The following is a 12,929-nucleotide window of genomic DNA, read 5'->3' as shown; positions in this document are numbered from 1 at the left end:
ATATCTCAACACGGAGCTGTACATAGTCACCTTTATCTTGATGCCTATTTATACAGAATGTTATTTTTGTATGGAGAGGCAAACGAAGCTCTAAGCCAGATTGACCTGCGCCTTCAACGTTTAAGGTGTTCTAGACAATACCGTATTAAGCTGATTACAGGCGTACGGAATTTGGACGAACGTAGCTTTGACTTGCAAACACAGCACACGGCCATGCGTAGAACAGAAAAGTTGATGTTCTACAATTCAAATTACACGGCTTTTAATATCAATTCGTGACTTGGCTGTATGATTTCGAAAAGTTCCTTAATTTTCGACGAGTATATGTCTGGATGTTATTTTTTTCTCAATTTTAGTTAATTTCCTGACCTCCGCGGAATCAATGCTGGATAGTTTATTGAATAATATTTAGTTGATTAACGATTATTTAGCACGAAGTGTGTCGCTGCTGAAACAGTTATATTTTGTATACCTCGCGCGAAGAAACCCATTTGCTATCCCATAAATTCTCTAATATTTAGGTAGAAACTGGCCATCATCATTACGATACCGCAAACTATGCCAAATAGTACATCTATATACAATACGCGAAAACGTTGGCGCGGTATTTGCCTAAAGTTTATATAAGAGATAGTACCTCTATGCGCTCCGGTACCGTTTTGGAATTTCATGCCTTTTTTTTTATCTGTCTTCTATTGAAGGCATATTAATAAGCCTAGCTGTAAAGTATTACAAACCCAGCTAGGTCTAAGTGTTAACTTTTTGCTACGACAGTTTCCTTATTTTATCGGGGTCACACGGTGCCGCGCTCGCCGCGACCTATCATCGCCACGCGCTTCAGCCGCTCTTACCACGTAACATTAACCAGAGTTTCATATAACTTGACGTAGCATTGTTACACTGTAGCGTTTAGGTCGCGTCACGGAATATAAAAAAATTGTATTTAAAGAAAAAATGAGTGCGGATAAATCATTGAAGTCATCCATCGAAAATTTCTTTTGTAAAGAGCTTCTGGAGAAAGAAAGAAAACTAGGCAATAATCAATATAGTCTGATGCAGTCCAGTTGAAGGTACAAACTTTGCACCGCTTGTTGAGTGCAAAACAACGAGATTAAATAAGTAACGTCGCTTGTACCCTTGACAATAATGCGCTGGAAAATAATAACAAAGAGTTTTTTTGTTATAGGTTTTTATTTTAAACATGTCGACAAAAACGTTCTGATACAATTTCAAATAGATGTGATATATGGAATGAAAACATTTATTATCCTGAAGTATAAAAATTGCATTTTTGGCTTAAAAACGTGCTCTATTCTAAGTTTTGTATTCGAGAAGAATTACCTTACACCTTTCAAAGAAGGATAACTGTTTGATGCGGCTATATCATTAAGTTGTAGAGCCTTCAATGTATGTGAAGCAAATTTTCTGAATTGTTTACGGTTGCTTGATATTGGTAAATGGCCGTCATTGCAAATTCATTACTTTTTCACGTGATATTGCAATCGATAGGGTTCAAAATCAAGGTAAAATGTCGAGTCCCAAGCAGAACATTGACAGTAATCCCACAGAGTAGAGAAAGAGCCTCGTTCGTGCGCTACACTCGAGTGTCAACAAATTAAATGTTTGAAATAGAAGCAATAGCCAAAAATAGGACCTGCTTGCCCAGCAAGTTAATATGAAGTAATCCATAGGAAATATATATTTCAAAAAAAGAAAATCTGAATTAGTGGCTATTGTTTGCTTGCTTTAGAAAAATCGATATTTTATCGTACAGTCTAAGGTATTATATCCGTTTTGTATTTAGCTTTCTGTAACTTTCTTTGAAAGAGTCGTGTATTTTCGGCTTTCTAATGATCTGACTGTCTAAACCGAGATCAGAAAGGGTAAAATCTGATGTATCGTGATCGAGCAAGATGGCTGTTGCGTGCGTACCAGCAACCAATTCATCACATTCAGGTATCTTGACTTATTCCAGCTACATGGCACGGGTTTCAGAACTACATCACATACTATATATATATATATATATATATATATAATAATTAAGTAAAATTAAGTTTTAGTCGACAGTTTGAATCGCTGTGTAGGCAGCCGCATGTCTATGCTGCCACAGCCTATGCTTCGTAAACTTTTGGTGAAACTGTCTCTGAGCTTATAAGAAGATTGGCCAAATAGAAAAATTTATGTCCGTCGCCATTTTACGTTCCGGTTGGGAACGACATACTTAAGCACGCTGGCTTCAATCATGGTAATTTTATTATGCATGCGAGTTTTCGTAAGGAAGGCTTCATTCAATACTGTTTAATTATATGGAATGGATTCACTTGAGTGTGTCAATCACAACAGCTTATATAAACATAAGGGTTATAGGCCTCACATATCATTACGAATTCCTTTTGCATACATTAATTAAAACAAATGGCGCCTATTTTATTGAAAAGTGGAAATATATATTTCTAATATATATATATATATATATATATATATATATATAGATGGAATATTGATGGGTGTATTATTGGATAATTGGACATGCGTAAATATCTAGGCGCATCTCCTAGAATATCTGATTTAAAACGCATGTGTTAGGCATTGGCTTCTATTTTAAAGAGCAGAAAATATGAGTAATGTTCTATTTTGGTATACTTTACCAGCATTCACATGATAAAAATAGCAGTTGTGCCACAAGCTTGTTCTAATTTTCAAGCTTCTATAATAGAAGCATGTCCTTATTGTTCACCTCTCTATGTGGAATGAGACTCAAGTCTACAGTACGCGGTTCGTACATATAGCCAATTTTCTCTGTGAAATATAAGTGGCTTCGTCATATTTGTCTGTATGAACCAAACAGACACCACTGTTAATGAATATGGCACCACCGATCTATACGTTACTGATTCGAAAAACGTTAGATGAGCCCTTAAACTTTTTTTTCTAGCTCCGGGCTATTCTAACCGTGATACTATGTAATCAAAGAATCCAACACTCGCTCGCTGTTGTAAAAAAAATTATGTTTCAGCAGAAGTTATTAAGTGACGTCCAATTGCTGGCAAGGTGTATTCTAAGCGAATACATTTTTTTTTTTTTTTTTAACTACTAAAATAAAAGTGCTATAGCGCAATAAAGACGCTTCTAATTCAAATGTTTATAGCGAGGCTGCTAAGCGACAGGAACAATATCAAATGCTGAGATATCGAAGCCAAAACACAGGAACTATTGCATACGCTAATGTATCTAGTTGTTCATCACCTTTATGTGGACCTGCAATTTTACTGTGGCCAGTTACAGCGACTGTTACAGGAATAATATGATTCTACCGATGGAGAACGGTAGATTGCCTAATCAGTAATTAGGTACAAGCCGTACACGCGAAGTGCTCGGCAAATGAAAACAACGGATACTTCGGGAAACGAATATATTTAATACTAACCACTACGCTGTACCGACGCTGACAGATCTAGCTCCACGGTTTCCACAGCGTTCGACACATAGTTAGTAAATATTTTTATTCAGGCCAACGAAACGAAACGAGCTTTCGGTTATTATTAATTTAAGTGCAAGATGCGTATCGCTTAAAGCTATAAGTGCACCTTCCGTTTAGAGACTTTTATCCGAAAAGCGTATATTTCTAGATTAACTTCGACCCAACTGAGCGGGCCGAACAAACTCTATCAAATTAGGCCTCGAATGCTTTGTTCCCTTGCAAGATTAGTTATATCAAGTTTCGTGCTTGCTTTCAGCCTACTCGTACCTTCGCCCGGTGGAGAGAAATCTACATCACAATATTAGGGTAATGGCAGCTGACATGACAGTATACTGATTAATGCGGCGTTCGTTCTATCGTCGCCCTAGTCGATGTATGTAGCATCATTCAAAGTAAAGGCCAAGAGAGGTTTTTGCCTTTTTGCGCTCATGCTTTGGTCGCTAGGCTTAATTGCCATCCGAGCTAGCAAGTCTTCCTCTTCTTCAATAGGTTATGGGTGGAATATTTCTATACCTAGGACATGGATAATATCTGATTTCTAGCAGTTTGCGGACTAGCAAGTGCATCGTGAGAGTGATTTCAAGCTGCTGCCTCACCAAGAAAATCAGTGAATTTGTTTTTTCATTAGGATATCACCTCAAAGTGACTCAGGTTGTATTAAATAGAGCTTTATGTAATACTTAGCTAACAAACGTAAGATTTTTAGACGGGTTTTTATTGTAGAGGATATGTATGCTAGTTTGAAGCAAATATAGGTCAGTCCATGCTTTTACAAATGTTCTTCCTTTCTCATTCTGTCTTCGTTACTGAGAAGAATTCCTTGCTGGTTTGATGAATCACACATTTCACACTTATACCTTTGTACAATTTTTTGGATCCACTTGCCGCGTTTACGGCTTGACGGTACCTGATTCATCTAGTCTCTCATCTACAATATACGTATGAACACGTTCTACGCTCACTTTATGTTCTATGAAGATTGTTAATCACATCTGATGCATAGAATTAGCTATGTATTTACATTTTCATGCCTGGTAGTTGATGATTAGTGATGCGTCCCTTTATGTCGTCGTCAAGAGTAAAAAATGTGCTACCGAGTCCCTTCCTGTAAAACAGCTGATCACCTCAGGTTCAAAATTACTATAGCCAACGTCTGTGCCTATGCCCACAGGCTCAGTCGATGACATCCTGCCGGATTTGACGAGATACATTGGATCGGGCTAATCTTTCCTCTGCAACACAATCTGTTTTATACGGGTCGACATAACTGGACGAAGTACGATTTGCAAGTCTATGCTGGTACCGGAGCACGATATGACACTAACATAGATGCAGCCACGTCGACTCAATTTCGACCGTCGAGACGCTTGCAAAATCACAGGTAGTAATACGACTTAGCAGTGTTCAGGCTAAAGCGCTTAGTGGTAATTTCACTGTTGGAACATGGCTAACCGAAAGTACCGCCAGCCAGTGAAAGATGGGCAGTGTACTTAAAAGGGAGGGTGGAAACTTTTGCACTAGAAGCCGAAGTTTGATAAGGAGTATCATTTGTCTTTTGATACGGAAAATATGTTTCTTCAAATATGAACCGTTCCTGTTCTGAAATCGCGCTACAGCTCAAAAGACATTAGACCTTTCGCTTGTACACTTCTTAGGCAAACGAGTTCGAATGATAGCGCAGGATGCGTCTCCTGAATACCTGCGCATCACGATAATAAAGCATTACGGAAAATATGCGTGTATTTTATATATATATTTTAATTGTTTGTACCTTGCGCAGATGGCCATTAGTGGGCAATGGTATGGTACGCATTTGTTCCAGGATCTAATAGTAGCTCTAAAAATGTATCTTTATGATGTCTTTATAAAAAAAAAGGAACAACCTGAGGCGATGGTCTAAATCGTTTGTCATATACGTATAGTATGTATATTTATTGTGACTAGAAGTAATCGCCATAGTAGATAATCTTCGAACAACTGGAGTGTCAACACCATTCGCATAAAAACAGCTACTAAGAAATAAAAAATACATTTAGCGCACAGCGTTCTACATAGATGGAAACTGAAGTCTCGGATCCGGCTTCTAGCTAAGACTCAGTTGATTTTTCAGATTATTTGAATTTTTAACTTCATCTCATTGTGCAGGTACGTTTGACTAGTTCTATACTTATTGCGTAGCTTTTGTTCTTTTTATTTAGGCATCTGTATACGCATTTTGTGCTTTAATAGTTCTCATCGCTGGCATGAAATGCGAGATAAAACATGCCTGGAAAAAGATCGATTTATCCCCATGACCGTATTTCGCTATGTTATCTATGGCATTTAGCAGCGGAACGTTCCTGTTGCGCGCGATAGCCAATGGCAGACTAGTTACGCGGGAGTTTTGAAATCAAAAAGAAGGCAGCCGAATCGGAAGGTAGTCAATTTGATTGGGTCGTAAAAAAGAGTAAAACGCTAAAAAAACTGTATTATGATAGATTAACTGTTTCGATGATTATTTTAAACGGAGAGAAAATCGTTCCATCAAAAAACTTGGCAAAAAAATACCTACATATTTTCTCGGGTTTAAAAACTTATGAGAGATTGTTTGCACACAATAGCAGTCGCTGATGGGTATTTTTACTCGATTTGCTTTTCGAAACTGGAATTAGTTTGGCCTGACAAACACGAATCGCTTGAAGTCGAATAAAAGAACAATGAGTTGCTTTACGGAAGATTGTTTTTGTAGAAGGGCGTATACGTTTGTCATATCGGCTTGCAAGCTAAGACTAAAAACGAAGTGAACACAGAGAAATGGAGAGAGAGAGAGAGAGAGAGAGAGAGAGAGATCAAGTTCGGTGAAACACAATACGCAGGTACCTATTTATTCTATTCATTATTATATATACCTTAGTTAATTTTTTTTTAATTTTCACACGAATAGTGCCATATATCCTATGTATGTAAATAATAACAATTTCAATTTAAATGGGGCATTCTTCAACCAAAATGAGACACCCGACATACCGGCTGTGACGTTTTTCAAATAAAATCATGAGCTCTGCTTCTAAAACCAAACTGATATTTATTCTGTATTTTAATCTGTTATTTCAGTGTGTTCGGAAGGTGTCCAGTGAGATAAAAATGTTGTACTATTTGTTTAAAAAAGGACCTCTATGAAGTGCTGAAAGTTGTGTTCTGTCCCATAGCAGCGCTTATTAAAAGGAAACAATAACAACTCCTATCCCGCCCAAAAACATGATATTTATTGAAAGACCACTAAATAAATACTCAGCTGATTTCCAAAATTTGTCAACCACAGCCAGGCAAAACACTACTATCAGCTTACGAAAAACATTCAATCTAATCGCATTTAGGAAAAATTTGTCAAAAAAACAGGAGTTGAATTATAGTTTACTGCAGACTTATATATGTTTCCGTATTGTGCACGTGTTTAACCCTAGCCAATCGTCGAATAAATCTGACTAGAAAAGTAGTCAATATTACACCACGCCTTCGCAGAGCGTGCATCAACCTCGTGAAGAACTTTAAGAAAACGTACGCTATCATGTAATTTGCTCTAGAAATTTCAGCTGAATCACATTTCTCAGATATCGATGGTCTTTCTTTAGTGGCATGACGCTTGGTTATGATTATAAATAATACTGGATGTATCTATCTATATTATCCTAGCTCTTTTGACAGTGCTGCATTTTTGCATAAAAGACAATCTTATTGAACACGTTTCTACGTATAATGTGCTAGCAATCTGAAAGCTGAAGCAATTTCAACCCGAAATCCTGTTGAGCCATATCTTCGTTTTTCAGACTGCTCCTGCCTGTTTGAGAGCCCAAAGCTCTTTGCCGTCAATGTTGGAAATAGAAATGTAGAACTGTCTTTAACCCAGCCGGATGTTCTGACTACAAAAGAAAAATACTTGCTGACTAGGCGAATCAGCGACACATCAACGTATGACGGTTTTACATCTAGGTCGTATCACTGCTTTGCAAGAATCTGGAATATCCTCGCTGATTCACTAGTCACAGGTTGTTCTAGACCTTAGGACAGCAAAAGAGACGCTCGCTCAGCGAAGTTTTGGGAAGTTATTGAAATCTACTAAAGGTTATTACTTTTTGAAAAAACTACTAGAAAGTTGTGTATAACACACGAAAAAATTAGAAATAAAGCAAAATCCAACTTCATATGAGTTCAATAGAGGTATGAGCATTTCAAATATCCATAGGCTCCGAAACCGCACACGTTTTGCCTGCGTTGGAATGGAGAAGGCCGACAGCTTCGACGATATCAGCAACGAATTCGTCTGATTACTATCACAACACTGTTTTCCCTATTTTCCTAAGTTATTTTTACTTTTTGCTTCTACTCTTACGATATTGTTTAGTGCTAAGTTCATAGGGTAGCGGTATTGTTTTAAGGCGTTGGATAAAGTTCCTGTGAGTGTTTTTAGAAATCTTCTAAAAAATTATTTTAGGGACTCAGCTAGCTTCTGGATAGTTCACGGCTTTGCAGCACACCCTGTTCAATGTTTGTTACAGTCGGTTTTCTGCACCCCTACCGCCACCATGCCCACCGTGATTGTGGCTTGCGTAATCCATCAAGCTAGCTGACTTTGATGAAGCTCGTATAGTTTTCAATTCGAGGCTGTTGACGGCTGATGGCGGCAACTAACAGTTACGGTGATCCGTCGATAGCGCTAGAGCTAAAATTTCTGCATACCGCTTTTGCTTCGAAAAAGTTTCTTTGTTTTTTGTCAGATTCGCGCTTACTACGGGACTGTAAATCTCAGACAAATAAATACCTAAACGGCAGCTCTCTTACACTTGAGCTGTGGTTCATCCTTTGTGCTATCATTTTTTTCTGAAATTTATAACATAAGAGATAAGTAGTATACTGTGGAATAGCATTTGAGTGTTTTGCACTGCGTCCTTGTCCTTAATAATCATCATATTTTGCTGATTGTTACTTTAAGATTGTATTTATCGATGAAAGGGGCATCTTTCTAGCAAAATCTGTTTTGCAATGCCATGGCATTTAACACACAGCCGTCTCAAAGCCGTAACACTCTAGTAGACATCTACCCGAAGTTTTTACTGGATAAGAAGATTCGATTATGAATATAGGGGGCAGACGCTTCAACAGAGCAGCGGAACTGTTATAGCACTGTGGAGTGCTTTAGGAAAGTGAATTGAGGTCTCCTAGTACAACGAAAAAAGTCATAGTGATTTGCCTCTGATAAATAAAGCAGTCTCTTAATGACGTGAAACAGCCCCATTGTCTTCGTGCAACATGTCATATTAATGATATTCGCTATTTTCGTGTATTTCTATTAACAGTCGTAACAAATCAACCTTTCACGGTGTTCTAGGAGGCATTTGGTTATAATTAAAACATTTCATAGAGACACTGTGGTTATATTTGGGCTATACAATGTTGCGATGACGAGCTCGGTATTTACATGACGTGTATATGCGTGCGTGTGACCAGTGGCGTGTATGTGTGTAGTTACGTCGTGACTAGGCTTTTCTGTAGGGCAACGTTGCTCTTGACCACCATCTTTATAAAGGGCGCGCACCTTTACTGAGTCGCCTTTATATTGTTACGAAGCGGTGGTAGAGCGCAGTATTTAATAAAATATATACTTTCTGCAGTGGTCATTATGAGCGTAATGCGAACAACCAAGTTAGCGTCGCCGTGTCTAGATCTATACAACTGATGTGAAATCCCCTGTATCACTCGTTAAGGATAGAGTTGCGCCTAAATGTCTACTCTCGTGCGCAGTCTATAGTGAACGGCCTGACAAGATAGAGAAAAGCTATTTAGCTGGAATAGAACGAAACTTCTTGCGGTTGATTAGATAAACGTCTGATTGTACAATTTGTTCAGTAAAATTAGTTATTGCCCCATGTTAAGATTTGTTATGCCTACGCTCGTTCTATTTGTACCTGACGGATTGTACAGTATTTTATAACTAATGGTCTATTTGCCTGGTTGAAATACTCTCAAGCAATTATGTGCTTAATGTAAGTAATGATTTAATAAACATTAACCTATGAATCTTTTAGAATCGCATGATTCCATACGGCCTCTCTGTAAAAATTAAACTTGCAACGATATCCATAAAAATAATGTACATTTTTTTAATTGAAAACGAACCCATCAAGCTCGGTCGGGCAAACCCGCAACAATGTCATATCCCTTATTGAATTCAAAAATAAATACCTGATTATTCCTCATAGTTGAATGCTTAAAAAAGGTCAGATTACTGTGTAGGCCGTAGGAGTAAGTGTACTGTGAAGGCCAAAAGACATCGATTTGTTTACTTCTATAAGTGAAAGAAAATTTCAAGGTCCAATCGATTTGTGGATAACCCGTTAATCTTTAAATGTTCACATTACGCGTGATGAAAAACTAGAAAATATACACTCGTAGGCTGGCTAGTTTTAATAACAATCGATCAAGCCATTATACTTTCAAGCAGTCTAAAAGAAGCAATCTAACAGGAGACCAAACGGTGCTCTTAAAGCTATCAGCAATGTATGTTTTCTCTTACTACAGTTCGCACCGGCCAGTATCTTTATCGGTTTACTCAGCTGGTTATAGCTGCAAAGGACTGCGTTTGTCTGTCTCTCAGTTGTGAATATTGCTCTTTACACGCATCTTTTTGTTTACATTATCAAATTTAACTGTTCAAGTGGAGAAAAAGATAAAGCGAACAGTGAACAGGTAACGTTGGCGTCGTATTTATAGAACGAAGCATTCTGTGTACTTGATTGCTCTTACATATCCAATGCACCGACATAGTATTTCTGTCAAAACCCTGCAGAAGACCGTTCGTTACGACTGCGATACGAAGTCAAGCGAAGTTAAGTTAACGAGCTTCAATTAGTACTCGTCACGTTACGGTTGTACGAAGACCCTTTACAGCAACATGAAATCAGCCATTTACCAATGCTGTACTGTGAATTTGGTTCAGCTGTAAGTTTTCGGGGCTTTTTAAATAGCATCAAAGAGAAAAAGTCACGCATGAGTGACGCACTATCGTTTTTAAAATTGGCTTTAAAGCTTTTCCCACACACTCGCTACGCGAAACAAAGCTTTGTCTCAATGGGATCTGAACAGCAACTTGAGGCACCATTGTTAAGTGGTCCACATTTTAGTGCCGAAATAACGCCGGGGCTGCCTTGCACAGACCAACAGCATTTTGCGCATAGTTCACTATGGGTAAAAGGCACGAATCGGTCCGGTGTTTCACGTGAAGTGATGGTAGTCTCTGAAGGCGTAGAGTGTCGTTTCGCTTGTCGAGTTAGCAATCCTCTCCGGATTCGCTTCGAATTCGATCCGAATAAAAGCACCGGGGCTTTCTCGATAATTCTAAAGCTAAGGGATTAGTGGCGAACAATCCTTTTGTACTTAATAACGGTTCGTTTTTTCTCTCTCTCTCTCTTTGCCACAGTTAGAAATGTAAGTGGTTGGTCATAGTGATAGTATGTGTACACCTGCTAAGCTTGCTCTATATGCATGTTGGTAAGGTAATTGTGTCGAAGGCTTTGTGAAATTCAAGCGTCAAACAAGGCTCAGTTCTTTTTATGAGGTTAAAGATAAATCATTCGAAAATATAAGGTCATATAAGAGATCTAGTTTAGTATTTCGCATTATTCGTGTATTGATAACGCCTGACAAGATGTTCCTTCAAAGATTAGTCAACATGGAAAAGTAGCAATTATAACTATAACTATAAAGCATGTGAGGCGAAATTTGGACCAAACATTTCTTGTTTTATGGCCCGCTATACAACGACGGGGAGGTATCCAACGATAAAGTGTCTGACAACGCATTGTATCAAACGGGCCTAGACCAACGAGATCCTAGTTTCGTAACTTGCCTAGCTTTAGCTACTATGGTTTACCTGAAAACCTTATTTCAGGATCCCAGTAGGATTTACAGCTTTTCGATACTCAAATAAAACTCGGTTAAGGGCACACGATGGCCGAATTCAATCTGTAACACGGTATTTCTTTTTGTCGTTGCAGCCCTTCATCGCATCCATCGCCTTCAGCCGTTAGCTTTTTGGATGATCTACTCGAGGATTACGATCGGCGGGTAAGCAAAACATTATAGAAAACCGAATTCGGCACCATATAGCTAACTCATGATTGAAATTGTCAATCAAATCAGGATTGAAATAAATCAAATTAAGTGCAATCTAAATCCTCCCGGCATTAAGTTTTTCATACGATGTATAAAGGATTCATGCAAATAGAATTGCTCACGAAAACGCCGTAACGGTAGCGTTTCCGTAAATAGTTTCCGCCAATTCCCGCGGCAGGCGGACCTCAGAAATGTTTTTTCATACAAAAATCTATATTTTAAAGGACAATTTACTCGTATACCATATGATCAAACCTCACCAATAAGCTCAATGGATGCTAGTAAAAACAACTTATATGCCTATAGGTCTCTACATATGTGAGCGAAAGCCTGAATTAGGTCTGCAAACAAAGTGACGCAGAACGGTTCCGCACAAGCTTTTTGCCATACTCCATCTCATCCATTATTGGAATTAAGGGTGAAGTTGGGGCATGCTATAAGTATTTCTTTACAAATCTAGATGGATCTTGGAAACACGAACGCTTAGTACACTTCGCGTCAACATTCTACAGATACCCTTAGACATTTCCATTATACAGGATTGCGCGCAAAAAAATGCCGCACTCCGTACGATGTAGTCGAGTAGCGCTGTCGATCCTGCGATATACTTTGCTGTCAGCCATCTTTAACAACTTCATTGGATACTTAACTTGTGTTGAAGGCCGCAGATTACAGTGAACTCGAACTTCTTTTGCTCGACACAAAAGCGAGCAAAATCGAAGATATTTGTCATATTAGCAGTTTCCAGCACCGTTGGCTGGGCTGCTGCGGCATGCGCTAGAGGATATTCTCATGAATTGATCGGTTCGCACAGAAGTAGGTAGCACACTCGAAACGTCTCATCTTAAAGCGGGAAAATTTAATTTCATTCGGCAGGGGTTTCTTCTAAAATGCCTACAGAAAGACACTAATCTCTACATATACGTTATGGTCTGATTCTTAAACAGGTTACCCCCGGAGAATTTTTGAGCCATCTTCGTGAGCTGGACCCGGACTTTCCTTTCGCTGGTGGCACAACACATGTCAACGTCGAGTTACTTATCCGCTCATTTGGTGCAGTTAATGCCGATACTATGGTTAGTGATCTGCACACTGCCAACAGTACGCATCAATATATATGCACAAATAATATTATGACTACAACAAAAGCGGATTCATTTGTCTCGAGATAAGATACATTTATTAAATGGGTCTCAAGACTTTATTCATTCTCTTAAACCTGGCAGGCTCAAGCCGGCGACTTCGTACACCTAGAAGCTTGTCCTTTGATTAATTAAGTTGTTTCAAATATATCTAT

The 12,929-nt window shown here is 38.5% G+C and overlaps 1 protein-coding gene and 1 long non-coding RNA gene across 7 annotated transcripts in view; one reads left to right on the top strand and one right to left on the bottom strand.

Moving 5' to 3' along the window:
- The window catches only part of LOC111258556 (glycine receptor subunit alpha-2), a 60,306-nt gene that overhangs the window by 11,457 nt on the left and 35,920 nt on the right, over positions 1–12,929 (top strand). For 3 of the 6 annotated variants that reach the window (XM_022829925.2, XM_022829931.2, XM_022829932.2), the window contains 2 exons: positions 11,515–11,584; positions 12,580–12,708. In XM_022829925.2, coding sequence (XP_022685660.1) covers positions 11,515–11,584; positions 12,580–12,708 — 199 coding nt within the window. Of the gene's footprint in view, positions 1–9,127; positions 9,505–10,298; positions 10,460–11,247; positions 11,289–11,514; positions 11,585–12,579; positions 12,709–12,929 lie in introns of those variants that run through there. The other 3 variants (XM_022829930.2, XM_022829926.2, XM_022829927.1) reach the window with 3 other exon arrangements.
- Positions 1–12,929, bottom strand: part of LOC111258557 (uncharacterized) — a 54,597-nt gene that overhangs the window by 15,982 nt on the left and 25,686 nt on the right. The window lies entirely within an intron of this gene.

Source organism: Varroa jacobsoni, unplaced genomic scaffold (genome assembly GCF_002532875.2).
Source record: "Varroa jacobsoni isolate VJ856 unplaced genomic scaffold, vjacob_1.0 scaffold_245, whole genome shotgun sequence".
Taxonomy (NCBI): domain Eukaryota; kingdom Metazoa; phylum Arthropoda; class Arachnida; order Mesostigmata; family Varroidae; genus Varroa; species Varroa jacobsoni.
The sequence above is the reverse complement of the archived record's forward strand: the minus strand, read 5'-3'. Positions and strand labels throughout refer to the sequence as shown.